Here is a 22,449-nt window from a genome sequence, read left to right on the forward strand (position 1 = left end):
AACTAAACAAGCATTTCCTGCCTTCAAATAATTTTTCTTCATTTTTGATGCACCATGTTTATATTCCTGTGCTTATTTTCGTTTTAATATATAATAATACTATGGTTTTCTCCATAGGGAGACGCAATGAAGTTGTCATTACTGAAAACAATAACAGCATAACTGAGCAAATCACTGATGTGGTGAAGCAACCAGCCTTTATAGCTGGTATTGGTGGTGCCTGCTGGGTAATTCTGATGGGTTTTAGCATATGGTTGTATTGGCGAAGAAAGAAGAGGAAGGGACTCAGTAATTATGCTGGTAAGTGACTATTTCCAGCTAAGAAAATCTCTTGTCTGTAGGAATGTAATGAAATGAATGGAAGGAACAGAAAGGAATAACAAATGAGTGATTTGGGCTTATTTTAGAAACCTGCACTGTAAAATGCAATTACACTCAACATGCTTTAATGCATTGCTCTTGACCATATCGCTTTATAACCATAAGGCAGTCTGTTTGCTTGTAGTTCCAGTGAAGCATAACAAGAGCACAGACTGATAAAAATGCTTAACTGTTTTTCTCAACTAGTTCTTTGAAATCATAAACTCAAACACACACACACACACGCACACGCAGACTATGTGTTACATGCTATGAAGCCATGTTTGAGAAGTGGATTTATGCATGAGCATTACTTCAATGTTCAGGAAAGAAGAAAAGTTTGAAATATAGCTTTTAGTGTGTCAGGATGCAGATTACAATAGGAAATGTCCCTCGTGAAAAATACTGACAAGCAAAAATCTCACCAGAATTGATAAGACTGATGAGGCATGAATTAAGTGATTTACTGTTCACTTAAATAGACTCTTATCACAATGCAAATGAACAGTATTTTAAAAGAAAAGGAAAACAAAGAAAAAGAGAAAGAAGCCGAAGCAGAACAATAAAAAGAAGACCCTAGATGGTCTACATGTTCACAACGTTTTCTTCTTAGACTCCAAGACAGAGTTTCAAGGGTGTCCTATAATGTGGCCTTCAAAATATCTCCATGGTAGAGAGAGAAGAGAGAGAGGACACACAAAATTGTAAAGTCAGTGATTGAGAGAATGAACTCAATACTGAAGCAATGTTCAATTACAATTTTAAGTGCACTTTATTTTAAATATTTTCTCCAACAACAATGATAAGAAATATCTCACATTTCACACTTTCTAGAATTAACAAGGGAGCAATTTTAATTTGACATGATTTTACAAATATGTAAGAAGTTTTTGAGACATTATATTCAATCTTGTATTCCTAATATTAAATTTGGTAGGAAGCATAAATGTCTTAGTAACTGATTTTGACAGAGGCGTCATTGGTTATTAAGCTTTTACGATGCTGTGGCTTGTAGGCTCCTAAACTGCTGAGAATGTGGAAATAGTGCAAAATGCTAAGTATACACTGATTTGGTTGCCTTGTTTGTTATTTGATGCATTTATATGTTTATGATCATTTGATTATAGCATTGTAGCCTGTGTCTATATCTTATGAAGTTAAAATTTATTAGTTACTTGTTAGAAGAAGTTTCCAGGACTAGAGAAAGTACTACAGCATATCCATTGACAAGAGGCTTCCATGTTTGGTGACATGCCATCATTTTGTCATTCTCATTTCTCATTGGTTGCTGCCTCTCTGCTTCCTCATAATTTGTCACCCAAGTGCTATATCACTTCAACAGTGAAGGATTCTTTGCAGAAAGGGGTGCTAGGCAGTAACTGAGTGTCAGAGTCTGGAAAATTCATGATACTTTAATGTACCTTCTTGTTATGCAGTCCGGTTCTCTGCCTTCATCGCTGAAGGTATTGCCCATCAACCTTTCTGTTTAACCAGCCACCATGTCATATTACATCTCTGTGATACACTCGTATAAATCATATGAAATATAAGGAAGAACTGATTTAATTCATGGACTATTTTGTGTTTATCCCTTTGCTTGGTCTTAGCAATGATAATAAAAAATTGACTGTGCTGGTCAGTTCGGTGCAAAGTTCTAATATATTCACATTTGGAGTGTTGCATTTTTATCTTCCATACTTCTTCATTCACTCACTCCTTATAAATAAAATATCTCTCGTAGTTGGTAAGTTTATACTGTTAGTAAAATTACACCAGAGAGACTTTTCTTCTTTTTTTTAACAGCAATTCTTTGCAAAACCTATGCACTTAAATTGAAAATATATGTTAATCATTGAGCTTGACAAGAATGGTACATTTCCTGTTACAATTTTTTATTGTTATTGCTACTCATCTGCTTGTAGACGAACTGCTAACTCAGAAGGTGCTATGCCCTTCAGGTGTTTTGGAGTAAGGCCAAGCCAGAGAGAAGCCTTTCAGAAGTTTTTTACTTAACTGGTAGATGGCTCACTATGAAGATAACAGATTTTATGAAGCTCAGTAAATATAAACAATTTAATATGAGTGAGCAAATTATGTGAAATGCTAAACACTTCACACATAGGTCTTAAAATAGTCAGTGAAATATACATTATTGGACAAAACCATCCAAGGCACTTAAAAGATTTGATGGATTTTTTATACTCTGATTATCTGGGCTGAGTTAGCGCTTATTAAAAAAGGATTAATCTACATTCATATTTGAGAAACAGCTTATCGGGAAAGGGAATGAGGCTTGCCTGCAACAGTAAAGTTTCCATTTGGAGTAGGAAAATGTGACCTACTAAAGATAGGCACTCTGAAAGCTTCCTCACTCAAAATGTCAATTTGCCACAGTTATGTTTTCTCCTCCTCTACCCCAGTTGTAGCAGGCATGAGATTAGGATTCATCCTGTGAGGTAATATTAGAGTTACTTTTTGTATGTTATAATCTTGCGAAATCTCTTTACCTTATATTTGTGTAAAAATTGCAAGAAATTCAAAATATGTCATGCAATTCAAAAACATTTTAAATTGTGGTGTCTGCAGAACTTTTTGGAAACCTTAGCCCTATTCAGTTAGTGTAAGCTAAAATATTCTGTATGTAACTCCTTGAAAGTTCTTAATTTTAGATGCTAACAGAGACTTTTGATTGAGAGTCACAGTTATTCCATATGTATCTCTAATAAGCACAAAGTTACTACTCTGTGATTATCAAAATTGTGACAAGAGCAAGATTGTCTGACCACCCCCAACCCTTTTTACAGCTTCAAGGCAAACACTTATTTGAAATGAGAACCACCTCAAAATAGCTTTCAATTTGCTCTGGAATTTGATTTGTATGTTCATCTCTCTGCACACAGACACACAAAATGCTGATCAAAACACCAGATATGATTTCCATTTTAGGAGTTCTAATTGTTCATAGTTATTTGTAGTCTGCCCTAAATCTCATGATCTAATAGAAGATAGTTACTTTTGATCTACTTTTCAAAATAGAACAAATCTAAAAGTTTTGAAGCATAAAGTAAAAAATGAAACTTGAAAAAGTGTTCCCTGTTTTTCCCTTGCTTTAAAAACACAACTAAATAACCCATTAAGATAAGGGTTTTTAAAAAAATTCTGACAGAAACAATACAAAATGGAAATTTAGATTGTGTACTAAATTGTATGTGAACCTTTTTAAGGTCATCAAATATTTACATAATGTGTGAAGTTTTGCCTTTGTGTACTTAATATGCAGAGATACAGAGATAAGTGTCTTTATAGAATATTTTGACACCCTATTAGCAGTCTAGAATCATTTGAAAAACATATTTTAATGATGATGGGAACAGAAACAGAAAATAGATTGTCCCAAATGCTTAATATGAAATATTTTTAAATTTAAATTATTTTGCTCACAGCATTTAATTTTCAATTGCCAGATATGGGCCATACATACTATAGTGTTCATACTCTAACAAGTTTGCAAATTAACTTTAATGCATTATGTGTGTATATATATACAAATATATAATTTTTTCTTTTGAGAGAGAATCTCACTCTGTAGCCCAGACTGGAGTGCTGGCACGATCTTGGCTCACTGCAACCTCCACCCTCAAAGTTCAAGCAATTCTCCTACCTCAGCCTCCCGAATAGCTGGGATTACAGGCACTTGCCACTGCGCCCGGCTAATTTTTGTATTTTTAGTAGAGACGGGGTTTCACCGTCTTGGCCAGGCTGGTCTTGAACTCCTGACCTCATGATCCACCCCCTCCTTGGCCTCCCAAAGTGCTGGGATTACAGGTGTGAGCCACCACGCCAGGCCTCATGATATATTTTTTAATAGGGTTTTCAGTGTTCTATTATAATACTTTAAACTTTACATGTCATGAAGAATTTGCCACTGGTTCATGTATTAAAGTTAAGGGCCACTCAATGTTTGTACCTCTGTGTCTGTTGTCCTCCTTTTCTCTAATATTATTTATTGCTCTGGCAGTAACAGAAAGTTTGAATGGGACAAAAGAGCATCTAAATTAGGGAAAACTACTTAGCTTCTCACATATCTCTTAAACAGCACATTTTGAGGTGTAACCCATGAGCATCTGCTTATTTGCATATTCACAATGATATTCACACCATTATCTTAACTCTCTTTTAACAGACTAAAACAATCACTTGATAGTCCATTAAAAAAAAAAACACAAACTAGAAAGTCACATCAGATGGAAAGCTAATTAGCTATACTGTTTTCACATTGCGTGTGTACTAATCAGGCATTTATTTAATATCTCCAGTGCTCAATTTTTTGCATTAATTATTTCAGATTATTTCTTTTTTGTTAAAAGCAGTTATTAAACGGGCACAATGTGGGACAGATGCACTGCTGATTCCTGATTTCCCGCATTTCAGTGAGCCTTTTCATCTTCTCTGAGCATGTGCCTATAGCCAGTGTTGAGCAGATGCAAAGGTTATGTCAGGATTGTTTTGCAATGCATTTGAGATATTACACATAAAATTGATAAGGCAGTATATTTCAGGTACCAATAAGAAGTTCCTAAAAGCCTTGATATGCTTTACTGTCTCATGAAGACCCTTGGAGTTTAGAGTCATATTACCTGATTATGATAGCATGAGAGATAATATTAGTAGATAACCTTAAAGGAAGGACTTCATTTGGAAATGTGTAAAATTTAAAGAGCGATCATCATATTTGATAGCCCAAACTTGAGAACAGAGGAGTTATGGAGAGTTATTCAAAGTAAGAAGTATTCACTATGTGTATATATATTAAGTGGCAATATATCCTCTATTTACTTACAGTATGAATCAGCTAATTAAATTTCATTTATTTTCACCTGTACTCACCACATTAAAAAAAATCATAGTAAATATAATCAACCCCTTCCAAAGATAGGGTTTATTGGGTTCACAGCTGTGAAAATGGTATTTTTTTTCCTTCATCCCGGTGATTGGTTTAGTGAATCCACATTAATTTTGGTCAGAATTGCAGGTTTATTGCACTTTTGCAAGCTGTACACTTCTAAACACCACATTTCTTTTTAAAAATAATTTTCTAGTTAACTAATTTAATGGCAAAATTTGATCCAAACTAATGTGAAGCTACTTGTAGACTTTATCCTACTAATCATGGATATTCACATTCCACTGCAGAAAAACTAAATAACTTTGAATACAGTTTACTGTCTCAGAACCTCTTTGTAACATGCAAAGTATATTACCTTTCTCAATTCTGAATCATTCTGGAGTCTAAATCCATTTGGCTGCAAAGGTTTGGGTAATGGATGATGGACCTGAACTGATAATAACATTCTTTGGCCAGTCCTTAAAATCCACTTTCATGTTGTTGGGTTTGTAGGCTTGAAACTATCGGCTGGAGAGAGTGGATTCACTGGCTGTGGCTCTGGTGGATGCTTATTGGTGTTGCTAATAAGTTCCACAGTTATATGGAGGATTCAACTTTTCTGATCACTACATACAATTAGGAATATATTCAGTATCAATTATTTGAAAATTTCATTTTCGTGAGCATGTTATTCTGTATTAATTATAGTTCACGCCTGTTGTAATTATCACTGTTTATGAGGGTCATAAAAGGATTTGTGATGGTGAAAAATCTGTAATCAATAAGCATTTGTTTTTCTTGTTTCATTAGAAGGACATAACATGTTGGAACTTTCCTGTTTCAATTTATATTATGAGTGTTTTGTCTTATGCCTTCTAATTAGGACACCTTTGTTTTAAAATTAAAAATCTTGATTTGATAAATTCACAATAATGCTACGTTGATCTTGCAATACCACTATATATACTAATTGTAACAGGTTTGACATTTAAATACGAATTAGTTCTTTAACTTAACCATGGATTTGGCTTAAAGAATTTTGAAATGTCCTATTAAAATTGGAGCAAATGATGGCTTTGCCTTGGGCCAAACCACTGCTTGTTACTCTCTGTACAATTAGGTTAATTATATTTTGTTAAAATTCCCAGAGGCCTCAGCTCTAAACTAAGGGCCAATATGTAGTTGTTATTAATTGTAATTAATATTGACTACTTGTGTGTGCATGTCTTCCTTTTTTTCTTTTTTCATAGTTACGTTTCAAAGAGGAGATGGAGGACTAATGAGCAATGGAAGGTATGCTACGGAGACTGTTTCATTATTATTTTTATTTTTAATCAGGACTGGGGAAACTCTATAGTAGGAGCCTATTATTGTAATAAATGATAACTTAAAAGTCTGAGAATTCTAGGAGGAATTAAATGGCTTACCACAAAGTTTAATGATCTATCTGTTGTGCACTTTAGACAAATCAAGTCCAGATGTTTCATAACTCCCAGATGCCCCTGAAGAAATTAGTAGTAAATATCACATGGAGTGTGTTCATTTGTTAGCAGGATGTTTATTGCATTAATTAGACATTAGCAAATGAAGTTGCTGTTGTTTAAGACTCCTTATAGGCTCTCACTAAATTGCTGTGAGTGAACAATTACACATAATCGATCACAAAGTAAATGATTCATGGATGATGAATAGGCTATAGATTGATAGGACTGGATTCCACAACTTTGGATACTCAATTGAAATTGATAAAAGCTGATAACAAACTCATATATCCTCATCTATTTTCCCTTTGCCAATATGGAGATTGTAATTAGGCTCTGGTAATAACTTCCAATCTCCCATTTAATCAATATTTTAGCAAAAAGAGATTAAGTCTAATGAGAGTTTGTGGATGTAGCAAGAAAGCAGTTGGGTCTTCTTATTGCAGTTTCCATAGAAACACATGTTTCTCTTAGGGATTGTACCAGAAGGGGTCTATCAAAAGAAAAGTGTAATGATTATAGATGTTCTATTTCTGTGTAAATACGCTAGTAATCTGGAAAGGAATCAGAATCTCATCTTTTATATTAAAGAAGGAAGTTCTTTACTAAATATGACGTGAAGGAAATTTTACTTATAGACTATACTCACATGCTGGATCAGATCACAGTGTATCTTTTATTACCTTTAAAAAAAACCCTTAATATACCCCTGATATTTTGCAATTTAGAACTTGGAAATGTGCTATTTATGGAGCAGTATAAATACTGTTCATTAATTTCACTTCAGTTCCTTGCCTCCAAATCAAGCATGAGGGCTCATAACAAGGGTTACAGCCTAGAGGGAACAGATACAGAAGGTAGCTGCAGGAATTGAGGAAGGAATAGCCCAAAGTCTTAGAAATGGCTGACATAGAGCAGTCACTTTGAGCAGTTGTTCCCTTGAGGTGCCAATGTATCATCAAACCTTGTTTTGGGATCCTAGTATGTTACTGATTTCTACCAGTTTCAGGGCAGACACCTGAATTCATCTGGACATTGACAAAATCCCGGGCAAGGACTCCCTGCGTCCACTGTTAATGTATGTATAGCCTTAATGAATTGCTGGAGTTCTTTAATTCCAGGGAGTCTACTTATATTAATTTGAAGTCAATGAAAATCTTCCATTTCTTAACGCTTTATATTGCGTGAGACGAGTGTCAAAATCTTGCATTGAGCTCCATGTGTTGATTTCCTTGTAATTTCTGTTTTAGCCGTCCAGGTCTTCTCAATGCTGGTGATCCCAGCTATCCATGGCTTGCTGATTCTTGGCCAGCCACGAGCTTGCCAGTAAATAATAGCAACAGTGGCCCAAATGAGATTGGAAATTTTGGCCGTGGAGGTAAGTTGTGTTTTTTAAAATAGTGTTAATTGAGTTCTCTCTCTTTTTTTTTTTTTGACCTTCCTGGATTTTTTTAAAGAGACATATCAGAGAGTATTTACTCCCATAATTAAAATCAATGAAACAGATGCACTAATAGTGTTGTACATTTGCTAAATATTTTAATATAAAACGATTGTGTCTTCATTACCTTGAGTAAAACCAAACTTTTAAGGAAGCTATTACTAACCAAGATGATAAATATTTATAATATATATGCTTTCAGGATTACTAGTACAAGATTACTGAACTCAGAGACTATTTTGTTAACTAGGGCTTATGGTTTTGGACTAGAGGTTTCCCTTCTCCGTTTCATTTAACATGTATTTATTGAGCATCTCCTGTGTACTTGGCACTATGGAAGACCATAAGAATCTAATATTGATATAAAAAAGATGGTTCTTGCCCTCATATAATATGTCATGTAAGAAATAGACAATTAAGTCAATATAACATGTTGAGAGAGAACTTTTCTGTAGTTCCACAACTAGTAACTGTTATCCAAAAAATAAATAAATAAATAAATAAAAAAGACAAAAAAGTGCTAAGTAGCCACATGCTAAAGCCTTCAAAATTTGGTGCCAGAGTCCTCTCCCTGTGGGTTTGTAAGGAGACACAAGTAACCTACTGTAAATAACTACCACCTCCCCTGACTTCACCTTTTCATCCAGTCAATAGGAGAGAGCTGGGTTTAGAGAATGATGAGAGGAGTAGGGAACTCTCTGATCTCAGTGTGGCTTGGCAGGTTCATGTGAGTTTTCCGTTGGTGGAAGATTATACAGACATTAAATGTGCTTAAACTGCCTTGCCAGAACCCCACATGGAATGTCTACCAATTGGGAGTAAGAAAGCTCTATGAACAGAGTATTATTTAAGTTGATACCTGAAGCAAATTTAAAAATGAGTCAAAAGTATGAAAAAAAAAGTGTTTAGAAAAGAAGTTGCTCTATTTTAAGTTCCAGAAATAAAAGAGACATTGACCTACTTGAGAAATGGAGGAATTTCCTAATGACTTGAGTATAAAATACGAGGAAGCAGAAATGGTAAGAAATATAGAAGGATAGAAAACAAAGGACCTTTTAAGCCACATAGAGAGTTTAGACTTCGTTCAGAGGGTAATCAGAAGCTGTTGATGGATTTTTAAGAGGAGAATGCTGGGATCCAAGTACTGTTTTAAGTCATCCAGCCTGCTGCTGGATGAAGAATGGAGTAACGGTAGAAAATTGGAGTGATTAATTAGAATAGTGCTGTAATCCATGCAAAGCTGTATGAATTCGCTGTAAGATTTCTGCAGTTTTAGAATTAATGAAGGAGGCCCAGGGCTCTGTTAAATTTTTCTGAGTCCACTATAAGCCTTGATGGGTTAATTTCATATGTATGAGTATATAACCAGATTGAGAACTAAGAAGGATATTCATAGCATTTTCTCTTTAAGAATGGATTACCACTATGTTTGACTATATTTAAAGTTGTATTTCAAATAATGAAGCTACTAATTATTGCATAAGTCTGCATTCTGTCAGTACCAACTATGAGAAGGGAACTCCATTCCCTTCTGCAAATAAAATACAGAAAATAACCATTCCTACTTCATAGGTGTGTAATGAGGATTAAATAGATGAATATATATATATATATTTATTTATATAGTGTGTGTATATATATATATACACACACATATATATATCCCAAAGTTTGGCATACCATCAATGATCAGGCATCAGTGGAGTGAGTGAGAGAATGGAAAGTAAGTTATATGACTCCTCAGCTTCCTCTTCCGCTTCTGCAAGCCAACACACCCCACTTAGGACTCTCACTTGCCCAGATACTCTGGTAGTGGCTTCCTCCCCTAAGTGACCCGACTGTGAGCAACTGTCAGCTATCACTTTGCCATGGGTAGTTTCTGTGCCTGAGCACCTGCTCATCAGGAAACAAGAATGTCCCTCCCCCTGCTATGTAGACTGATTTTGTCAAAAGGAATTCTGTTCCCACAGCTTTTGTCAATCAAGGAATAGCTGACTCTTTTACCTCTTGTATTTTTATTGAAATAATATGACATGCTATTGTTATATGAAAAAGTGAATGCTTACAGATGGAGAAAATGAATATTCAGTTTCCACAGGTTACCTTAACGTCTAAAATATCTCAGTCAAATTTAACAAAAGGGTACACTTGAAGATTTGCAAGGTTTTTCTTCCATTTTCACTTAATTTTCATGATGTGAAATACCTCATAGATGAACAGCAAGGCCAAGACAACGTTTTTGCAGAGTTGACTGTATCCCTTATCCATGTGATAGTCATTTTAAGCATTTACTATGTGCCAGAAATACTGTTAAAATTTTTTGTATATTTTAATTCATTTTGCTTGCATAGTAATGTATGAAATAGTCATATTTCCATTTTAAGGATCAAGAAACTAAATTTTCTCAAGATAAATAATTTGAGATCTGGTTGTAGAAAACTCTGCTTTGTATTGTAAAGGCAGATTCACATGTATGACTATATAACCATATTCACTTGGAAGAATAAGAATGGATACTGACATTTTCCCACACCGCATGTTCTCACTCATAGGTGGGAATTGAACAATGAGAACACATGGACACAGGAAGGGGAACATCACACACCGGGGCCTGTTGTGGGGTGGGGGAGGGGGGAGGGATAGCATTAGGAGATATACCTAATGTTAAATGACGAGTTAATGGGTGCAGCACACCAACATGGCACATGTATACATATGTAACTAACCTGCACATTGTGCCCATGTACCCTAAAACTTAGAGTATAATAAAAAAATAAATAATAAATAAATAAAAATTGGCAAAAAAAGAATGAAATGACAATACATGTTTGAATGTAATAAAAATAGTACTTAGAATAATAAAGTTACTAATTATAGCATAAATCCACATTTTATCAAAGGAAACCATAAAAAAATATTATTTAACCATTCAAGTCAGCAAGTGCTTACTCTCTTCAAAACACTGGGTGAGCAACTATGAAAATACAGACATAAATCCCATATGCTCCTGTCTTCAAATGACTTCGTGATACAGTGAAGGAGACAGTCATTTGTACAGATAATTATATAAAACAAAAGGAAATAAATGTGAGTACAAGTATAACCAAGGTGGTGAAAAACTACAGAATGAATTACCAATTCCAAGTAGAGGAAGCATTTCTATAACTCATAGGTTTCAAACACAAGTGTTAACAAGCACCAGTCAGACAGCCTAAAACATTAAGGACTGGTAGGTGGGGACTGCTATAAATGGAAATGGAAAAAAGACCTGCTAAATATGACATCACCTATTTAGGTCTAGCCTGTTGGGAGGAAGGCTGGCCCAGAGTTCCAAATCATCTGGTATTATAGGACTCTCCTTAACATCCAAATATTCATGTGCAATATTCCAATATTTCGATGTTAGAATACAATTCAGTTTATTTTTGAAAATGTAGGGATGATCAAATCATATTTGAAGACAATATGCAGCCTAAAAATCAATACAGAAGCACTTAGACTTAAAGGCTGACTATAATTTTATCTAGCAGGGAGAGGAGAGATTCAATTTCCAGAGCCATAGCATTAGTTGTATAGCAATATTATGTAGGATTAGATTCTTGGACCACTTTTCTTCATTGTTTAACATTTGAGCACACAGCCATTTGAAAAGCTTGCCATCGAAGTGGCTTGCAATCCACATCTAAAGCTTTGGAGAAGTTTAAATTCAAGGTGTGTGAAATTGGAGCTCAAGTTGGGGAATCAAGTATATTCACTTAATATTCATCAGTGAAGGACATGGTAGAAGCGGCAGAAACAAAAGTCTGAAAAATCACCCAGAATGAAGGATCTATTATGACCAATTTGGATATACTACATATTAAAAGTTTTTGAGAAATAAAAATAATACTAACACTTAAGAATGCAGTATGCTTAACATCAAATTTTGTAATTAGGACATAGCTCAAAGAAAGAAGGGCAAGAAAGTAGTTGTGAAGTTCTGAAATTTAAAAATAATGTTATTGGCTTATACAATCTGGTGAAATATGATAAGTTAAAATATGTTTAACAACTTCACTGATACACATTTAAGATATTTACTTCAATATCTTAAGTACATATCCGCTCAGCTGTAAAACAAGCTCCAAACTTCAAAACCTTCATAAAGACTTAAGTTATGCAGTGTACAAAATATAGTATACATTTCTTTCTACAGTTGCTAAAGAAGACAATTTTTAGCTTATGTAAAATTCAAAAGCAGAAGTAATATTTCTATAAGAATTTTTATTTCAGGTACTATTGAGTATCAGCTAATCTAAAAGTTTTAAGATAGTTGAAAATGTCCTATAATGAAAGAATGCAGTGATTTGATGGCCTCAAGTCCCATGAAATGAAGCTTTCAGAAGATAGCTTATTTTAAAATGTACTATATAATAATTAGATTCATTTTAACGCTACAGGATTAAAAACAGTGTTATTTAGTGATTTCTATTTTAGATTCACTTAGTATCTTTCTTCCAAAAAGGGAAAATAAGAGCTCAGGAGAGAGGCAGCAGTTCTGAATTATAAAGCATCATGTAAAAATAATTCAGCATACCAAAATGAAAAATGGACTGATTGATATTCAGTGTTGCTCCTGGAGTTTAATTTTACTCTAGCTGTATTACAACATGAAACTGTAATTCTCTAGTTCGGAGTTGATAGCATAAATTAAACTCACCGATCACTGAGATTGCTTTTTCTATAGTTAAATTCTGCTATATTGTGAAAATGGCTTACACATGAAAATTTTCCTTTGTTATACAAGAAAAAAAAAATGCACTCTCCTTTTCTGGAGCAATTAAATCACACAATAAGTAGCAAGTTATAGCTTCAAAAAATATAATTCATAGTCAGTATAGTATAATTTTTGAAATGTTAGCATGTATTTAGCAGTTGTAGTCCATGTCTCTTGGGATAAAGTGGAAAGAGATGTTTTTCATCTGTGAGTTGTGGATTCAGTATCATTGCAACTGTAAAGTGCTAACACTTTCATTGGCTCTAAAACAGAGTGAAAAACTGAAAGCATTTTTCTATAGTGAAGTATGCCAACCGTCTCATTCATGGTTAAAGAAAATGGGGGGAAGGGTGTTTTAAGCAGTGAGACGTGAAGGGCGAGCAGTAGGCCTGCCTGTCACTGAGGCTGATAGCTTGGCGATGGTTGTATATCATCTACCCTTCAGTGGCTCATGAAGCCCATCTCAGCTGAAATGCAAACGTGCAGTGTGACACACTTATTTTTCATCTTCAGTCCTGATAGTTTTGGTCTTCCGGTGCCTCATTAAATTGTTTCATTTCCCTATGTTCACCACAGATGTGCTGCCACCAGTTCCAGGCCAAGGGGATAAAACAGCAACGATGCTCTCAGATGGAGCCATTTATAGTAGCATTGACTTCACTACCAAAACCAGTTACAACAGTTCCAGCCAAATAACACAGGCTACCCCATATGCCACGACACAGATCTTGCATTCCAACAGCATACATGAATTGGCTGTCGATCTGCCTGATCCACAATGGAAAAGCTCAATTCAGCAAAAAACAGATCTGATGGGATTTGGTTATTCTCTACCTGATCAGAACAAAGGTAACAATGGTGAGTCAGGTTCTTGTGTCCTGAGGAGGTATTTTCATATCATTTGTGCATGAGATAGAAATTAGTATTTGTTGTTTGACTTAGTGATTCATTACCAGGTTTACTACCTAAACTAAAAAAAGATACCAGCATGTTTCCAGTAACTTGAGTAATTCCTACCACCACCACCGCCACCACCACCACCACCACCACCACCACCACCGCCGCCGCCACCACCACCTCCTCCACCACCACCACACACCAGTGCCAATCGGTTTCATCTTTTAGCTCTTTTTCAACCTAATGATCAACAATCCATCTCTACTTCCATTAGGGCAGGGTAGACAAAACATTCCTCCACTCTCCCACAACATCTGCTTCTGAGTTGCTAACTGCATGTTCTGCATGGGCTTGTGCTGTGAACTAATCACATGATGCCACTATGACCTCTGCCCTTTAACCCTTAGCCTTACTTTACATTCCTGACTACCGATTGGCTGAGGGATTGTCTAATAGAATGCCACACAACCAGTCTCAGGATTTCAGCACCACCAGCTCTCACAACAGCTCAGAAAGGAGTGGCAGTCTCTCAGGTTGGTCTCATCACAGTAAGGAGAAATATTTGTTTGTCACCAGCGTATGACCTGTGTTCCTAACAACCATGAAGATTTACTGAATCACAGCTCACTGTCAGGCATTTATCTGTCAAATGACAACAGTTTATGCTAATGAAATCATGCCTTGGTGGGATAAAAGGGAAGAGAAAAATCACTGTCCCCTTTTATATACTAACTCTATGAGGAAATATTTAAAGAAAAATTATGCCATTCTACTAAATACTATTCATTAAAGAACGAGTAAAGAGAATTTTATAATAAAAAGATCATACATGAAAGTCAATTCCATGTTATAGATACCAAAAGATGAATTCAACTAAAATGAAAATGATTTTGGAGTAGTTCATAATATTAGTATATCATTGATGTGACCTCCTATTTTTGGACAAGATTTCAAAATACCATATAATAGGATTTTTTATCTATTGAATGATATTCTACTGCACTATACAAGAAAGTTAATATGGGAAATTAATATTTAATTTCCAAAAAACCATATAATCTTTGATATTGATAATTCTTTTATGGTATAAATTTTAATATGTATTTGAGGTATATCAGCTAAAGTGACAATCTATAATGATGTCAGTATCATATAGCACAAATGGAAAGAAACACCCTTTACTGGACAAAAATATATACCTATTATAATGACTTATGAATGAAATTTTCCTGGCCCAAAGATCCTTACCTGTAAAATGAGGAGGTTGTAGTAGACACACTCTAACTTTCAACCATGACATATACATTGTATGGCTGATGACTTTGTGCATTTCTAATTTATTCCATGACCCCACTTGTTTAATTTGTTTGGATTAACTATATGCTATTTGTTTGTACTGAGATTTTGTTTTATTTTTTTAATTACAGGTTATTTGTAAAAGACTATAGTGTATTATGGCATGTCACAGGCTACCAAGCATCAAAGCCATAAAGAGTTAAACTTTTTACATCATTAGGGTAACATTTTCTAAATTACTTTTCCTCAGGAGATGGAACACTTTCAGTCTGAAAATGTTAATGCTCCCTCTTCCCTTCAAAATGGGTCATTTGCTCTTCTTGCCTATTGGTAGAATTAGCTATATTATAGAATCCAGAAAATGTTAAACATCTGTTATGAATTTGAACGGGTTTAATAATATAGGAGAACTTTTTGAATGACCTTATGTGTCATTTAGACTGCCATTTATTTATAATAAGTCTCACAATTGTTCTGAATAATTAAAAAGTAATTTATCCTGGGCTTCCTTTTTATTTCATTAAAGATATGCAAAGTCACATGCAGTATGTAAAAATAAATCTATATACTATAATCCATGGATTACTTAAGACTTTTAAAAATCTTTCTTTAAGTATTCTATATGTGTTGATTGCCACCACCAAGTTTTAAAAGTTGTCTTTTGAGTAACTGTAAGCAGAACACAATTCACAATAGTACTTAGTGCTTTTTTGAATCCATTAATCTCCTGAGTGACATTTATATATATCTATGAATTATATTAACTACTTCATCTACATTTGAATACAAAATTACTTAAATCGATGATAGAAAGCATTCGTTAGTAGGTGAGAGTGAAGTGATTATTCTCTTTTTAGTTTAGTTCAATTGAGTTTAATATTAGAGTTTTGTCTTATGCTTATAATCATAGGTATGTTTCCTAAGACTTAAATTTAAGATCAAACCACCTTGTGGATAGCTAATCATATGGTATTATAAGATTTTCTTAATTTGTGCATAGCAATGTAAGCAATTTAAAATAATCACAGTGATAAAAGTGGACATTTCAGAATTATTTGAGTGTATTACCCTCTTTGAAACACTTAATATTATTCAATATATAAGTTCTGAGCACTTCCATTAAAAATCTAACCATTAAAAATATAAAATCACCAGCCTGAGCAACATGGTGAAACCCCATCTCTGAAAAAAAATACAAAAATTAGCCAAGCATGGTGGCACTCGACTGTATTCCCAGCTACTTGAGAGTCTGGGGTAGAAGGATGCTTGAGCCTGAGAGGTTGAGGCTGCAGTGGATGTGATCGCACCACTGCACTCCAGCCTGGGTGACAGACTGAGACCCTGTCTCAAGGAAAAAAAAAAAGTATATATATAGTATATATATACATATATATTAATATACACACAAATTAAAGAGTTTATATATGTAAGTCATTAAAATATGCTCCCTTAAAAGATAATATAGGAAATTCTCACCTTAAAGTGATTGAAGGTTCTTTGTTTGCAAGTAACAGCAACAGACTGTGGCTTACTTCACTCAAGGTTCAGATCTCAGAGAATGTAAGTGGCTTTGGTTCTATGTATGCTCTCCACCATGCTATGAACCTACCACTGCTCACTGCTAAAAGAAGTCAGGTGTGTTGATTTGTAATCCTACACGTACTGCCCATAATGAGAGAGCAGAAATTTCCTCAAAAGAAGAGAAAGTGATTGTTGGATAGAAAGCCCTCACATATTTCTTCTATGAATCACCCGTTTCCCAAATATATTTTTAAATCTGTTTGGAAGAGTAGGTAATGAATGGCTTTCTTGAATTTTGGACAATGACTTCAACAGAATTCAGGGCTCTGGAAGTAGTAATTTCCAGTAAAGAAAGCTGCTACACTCTGAATTCTGATTTTTCTCTTACTGGGTGAATGTGGACCACGTAACACTCAGAATGAACCTCAGTTGCTTCATCTATAAAATGGAGATGCAAGAACTTGTCTATTTCTGTTACTCAGTTCTGGTGGTGACCACCTAACATTTCTAAAAGTACCATGGAAAACGAAAAGCACTCTCTCTATATATAAATAAATAAGGAATAAAGGAGGTGAAACTAGAGAGAAAGCTATGGAAGACAAGTAGCTCAGTCTGTTCCCCTTTTAATCATTGAAACCGAGTTCTGATACTGCAACAGAAGAAATGGTTCCTGTCTGATAATTTTGCTGACTCATCAGGAAACAAAGGATTAAGGTTCATCTACCTTAAAGACAAACATTACAGATGTATATTCAAGCAAGTTTATTGTTATTCTGAGTCAGGCTGTTTGTGGGATACTCATAGGGCCTGGAGAAGTTGGGAGTAAAGAAAGCTTTAGAAATCAAAAGGAGCTGGATTTGCTCTAAGATAGAGGATATGGGGGAAAAAAAAGAACACAAATGAGTGGCATTTATTGAATGTTCTGTCCATTCTGAGTAGTTGATATGCATTGTCTCTTGTAATTCTCAAAATAACTGAAAAAAGTAGTAACTTTATATCTGTTTTACATGTGCAAAAATGTAGGCAGTAACTATTGAGTAACTTATCCAGTAAGTGGGAAACTGGTCTGTAAACCCAGATACAAAACTCTTATCCTCTAAGCAAAAGATATCTGCTCTCCTTCCTCTTAAAATCTTTTATTCTACCAAACAAGTATAATACAAGGCAAGGTGAAAGCAATTTGTGTGCAGGGATGTTCTTTGAAATATGTGTGAAGGTGTGCATGCTATGTGGAAAACACACACTATTTTATAACTGGCAATAAATTATATATCCAGTTTAACAGTTTTATCCCTTCCTGGTGCTCAAATATGTTCCTATTAAATTACATAATATTCAACGTGGCTGATGCAGATGAGTAATTGGTAGAAGTAAAGGGAATAGTAGGCTTCTAGTGATACTATAATATATTGCTAAATAGCCCTGCTACAAATAGTTTTTGCTCACAACTTGTGGTTCCAGAAAGATGAGGTCAAAAGAATCAGTAAGATTTTTGGCAGATATTGCTGTAGGCTGTGGTGGGAGCCACAGAAGTTATATAGTGTCCCCTGAAATGTCCTTTGTTATTCTGCTCCAAGAAGTACTCATTCCTCATTTAACTGTAGTCCACTTTTAAGGAAGAAGCTTTATCTACTTAATTTTGGAAGAGTAAAAACCATGGCACTGTCCAAATGATAAATTGTATTTTTTATATTTCATTAAGCTCCATGTAATCCTAGATATGGCTCATATGCTGCTAGCTTACTTTCTTCTCATATTTTGTGCATGAATTCATTTGTATTAGAATGCTACTGAAACTGATTACTGTATTAATTTTTCCTCCTTTTTGGAATATTATATGATGTTATGCTTAAAATAGCTAAGAACTATTCACATATGCAAAAATAATTGTGCCATTCATTAGTTAAAAAGTCTATAAAACGTATCTTCGCAAAATATTTACAGGTATTTTCCTGACTGTAGCTGATTGATTTTTATCAGTTACTTTTGAGATAAAAATTGTTACCCTTCCTGGATTAATTAAATTGAATAAATTCTAATGGAAAAGTTTAGCCTATATCCTTAGACCTTGCATTTTCCACTGAGAGAGATTATGCAAAAGAGCATTATAAGTGTACTAAAATTTGACATTTAAAAGAATTTGTTATGGCCCATTATTTCCTCTAACAATGAAAACGCGAAGGCAGCAGACGGGAATAAATCAATAAGCATGCTTTTGATACAGCAGCCATGTTTTTGGTTCATTCAGCTCTGCTGTTAATGCACTGGGGGAAAAAAAACAGTATCATTTTGAGTGATTTATAAAAATGTTTTTCTGATTATATCATTTCATTGTTTATAGCTTTTAACAACTCCAACATACTGATTCTGGTGTTTTGAAACATAAATACATCTTGCCATCTGATGTATTCTCTTTATTCTGCTATTTGGCATCTCTGAATAAATACGTTATTACTTTCAGGTGGGAAAGGTGGAAAAAAGAAGAAAAATAAAAACTCTTCTAAACCACAGAAAAACAATGGATCCACTTGGGCCAATGTCCCTCTACCTCCCCCCCCAGTCCAGCCCCTTCCTGGCACGGAGCTGGAACACTATGCAGTGGAACAACAAGAAAATGGGTAAAGATATTTTATATACTAGCAAAATGGCCAGGGCTCTCCTCTCCTCTCTGTTGTTCATTTTTGCCATCATCTTATGTTCTCTCACTGTTTCTTTTGCCCCCCACCACCATGTTCATTGCATTTCCCCCTCTTTCATTGTTTGCACTGTCTATATATTTTTAGCTGATAAATACAAAACAGCACATATTGAGGACTGAGAATCCTTGGCCTTCAAGTGCCTTAGATTGTCTGCAATCATGATAATGCAGCCTCCATTTATAATATTGCTTGTTAGTTTGAAAGCAAGTACCCACAGCTCTGTGAACTAAAGAGCCACTCCTGAGAAGGGCTGAAAAGGGAATTAAAATAACCTTCTTCATCATCCCTTGCAGTTCTCTAATGACTTGATGTCTGGCCATAGCAGGGCGCCACTGTAGAGCACCATCACAATGGGATAATTGTAGGGACCTGGCCAGTGGGTAGAACTTTAATCATCAGCTCTGATGGGAATTTAGGGGCCAGAACAATAATAGAGCCAATGCACACTCTGTAATGAAACCTTTTTAAGATACAAAATTTTCTTCGAGGGTCTTTAAATGGGACCAGTTTCCTTATTCTTTCCCAAATGTCTCACAAGAGTTAGTTTTCCTCTGTTACTTTAAGCCTTAATTGATTTTAAATACAAAGACACTGATATTTTTTATCCTCTAATTCCAAGAAAAACAAAAATTGGTCAAAAAATCATACTGTTTCCTTTTCTAGTTTAATAATTCTGAATGCTTTGTCTTCCTTATAATTCCCAGGTCACTATTTATTTTGACTGGGCCTTTATGTAAGCTAAAAATACAGGAAAAAAGCAGTTTTTCTTTTCACAGGATTTTTTTTTACTTAGAAATATTTAGATATTAAAATAAATATATTTCTATAATGGTTGTTTATTATCTTGGCTTAAAAAATCACATATACATGTTTATAAATTTCTTCTTCATCCTCTTTTCTTTGTACATAACTCCTGTCTTTGAAGTCTTCAGATTAATTTTTCTAACTAGAATTTTCTATGTCATAACATTGGCTTCCTTTAATGATATCATTTGCCTTTTTTGATAAAATAAAATATATATACATATATGCTCTATATATGCATTATATATGTATACACACACACGTGAATATTTTTTGTCTATGTCTTCCTTTCCCTCCAAAAGCCTTCATTTGTCTCTCTGAGACTGTAGCACTTATTATATATGCATATATTGTTATTTTACTTCTAAGTTCACATTTGAAATGGGAAACTAAAAGTATATCCTGTGTCCTCCTTCTCTAACTTAAAAAATAAAATTCTGTATATGATCTTAATTTATATTAATGTTATAAATGCGTCAGTGTCACATAAATCATGAGCAAAGAAAAACCAAAGATGTGTATTCCACAAGAGATTAATACAGAGCTTAGAAATCTGCATTTTAAAAGCTATAGTCAGAGACTACAGACATGGGGACTTGTAAAACAGGAAGAGAAAGTAGTGCTATTAAAGCTTTATATGCATTAAGTCTTGAACTCATATCACATGAAAACTGTGGATAATTTGGAAGGTTTTTTTTCCCACTGAGTCTACTAAAATATACATAGACTATGATAATTCCTGTAACCCCCTGCAATAAAACCAATTAAATCAAAATCAATGCTAAACTTCTCACTTTATTTTATTATCTTGCAGTAGAATTGAAAATATTCATGAAATAGTAGATAGTGCAAATTTTTATTATTTAACACAAATTATTTTCAGTATAATTAAGATATAAAACACAAAATTGTTTCTACATATTTGGAAACTTTTATATATATATATGTATGTAGTTTGAGTTACCTTCAAGTTTTTGTTTGTCTTAAATACCTAGTACTTGCTAAAAAAAGAAGTTATCATTCTTACTAAAAATAGTGGTTAGATCTTAGCCAGTCAGTAATATTGACAAGAAAATTCAATTTCCTTAGTTTTTGAGCTCAGTTTTTAAAAGGCTAACACTTGAAAAATATTATTTTAATTATTTGTAATAAAAACATATTTAAAGTTAATATAAAAACAAATAAAAATTAATAGATTGGGCATGATTTTGTCAATTTTTTGATATTCTTTATATTTTATGTTTTCTAATCGGTAAACCATATGATACTGAAAAAGAAAGATTATTGAACACAGTAGAGTATTCTACTATTCATAATATTAAGTAAGTCAAAAAAGAAATCTTCAGAATTGATCTTCTAGAAAATTTTTCTATAATTTAGAACCTTCATAATTGAGGTTTAAGCTTTTCTTGACATACAAAATATAAAAACTTCAGATACTTTTTTGCTCTCCATACTTATTAGATACCAGACAGTAAACATTATCCTGTTCCTGACACACACACATGCACACACACAAACACACACAATTTTGTATGATAAGCCCTAGCTGAGCAATGTGGAAGAACTAATAATCTCCCCACAGAAAGGGGCAATCATGTATACCAGGGAAGCCAGGGGAAAGCTTGTAGAAGTTAAGTTTTGAGGTGAATCTAGAATCATTTACTCACAAATAATAGAAAAACATTTGGTGGCTGTTGGATGCCAGGCACTGAGCCAAAAATAAGGACAAAGATAGCAAGAAAACGTCTCTGTCCAAAAGTGGTCTAGCATTAGAATAGATTGTTAGTCAACAACTATAACAAAATTTTACTATTGCTGTGATTGTCTGTGCAAATGGAGACAAATTTCCCTGGCCAAAGACCAAAAATAAATAAATAAATAAATAAATAAATAAATAAATAAATAAAATACAATGAAAGATGAGAAAACAGGAAATAGCAGATAGTCCCATTAGTCTTCCTTTGGAAACCCCACCCTCTTTTCTTTAAGGTTATCTGCCTTAACTAAACTGTTGTTTTGGTTATTCCTAAAGCTTGCTCCTCTATTGTAGTACTCCTCATATTGCACTTAACTGCTTGTCTGTGCCCTTTATCAATTTGTACCTGATGTATGAGGCTTGTTGAGTTTGAAAACTGCATAGGGTGGCCTGGCGCGGTGGCTCACATCTGTAATCCCAGCACTTTGGGAGGCCAAGGTGGGCGGATCACAAGGTCAAGAGATCGAGACCATCCTGGCTAACATGGTGAAACCCTGTCTCTACTAAAAATACAAAAAATTAGCCGGGCGAGGTGGCGGGCGCCTGTAGT

The 22,449-nt window shown here is 34.3% G+C and overlaps 1 protein-coding gene across 33 annotated transcripts in view; it reads left to right on the plus strand.

Annotated features, from left to right (window-relative positions):
- ROBO2 (roundabout guidance receptor 2) overlaps positions 1 to 22,449 on the plus strand; it is a 1,748,072-nt gene that overhangs the window by 1,686,850 nt on the left and 38,773 nt on the right. For 17 of the 33 annotated variants that reach the window (XM_063806020.1, XM_063806025.1, XM_063806033.1 and 14 more), the window contains 6 exons: positions 118 to 300; positions 6,496 to 6,538; positions 7,977 to 8,104; positions 13,500 to 13,781; positions 14,228 to 14,353; positions 19,099 to 19,255. In XM_063806020.1, coding sequence (XP_063662090.1) covers positions 118 to 300; positions 6,496 to 6,538; positions 7,977 to 8,104; positions 13,500 to 13,781; positions 14,228 to 14,353; positions 19,099 to 19,255 — 919 coding nt within the window. The remainder of the gene's footprint in view (positions 1 to 117; positions 301 to 6,495; positions 6,539 to 7,976; positions 8,105 to 13,499; positions 13,782 to 14,227; positions 14,354 to 19,098; positions 19,256 to 22,449) is intronic. The other 16 variants (XM_063806028.1, XM_063806039.1, XM_063806040.1 and 13 more) reach the window with 2 other exon arrangements.

Source organism: Pan troglodytes, chromosome 2, assembly GCF_028858775.2.
Source record: "Pan troglodytes isolate AG18354 chromosome 2, NHGRI_mPanTro3-v2.0_pri, whole genome shotgun sequence".
NCBI lineage: Eukaryota > Metazoa > Chordata > Mammalia > Primates > Hominidae > Pan > Pan troglodytes.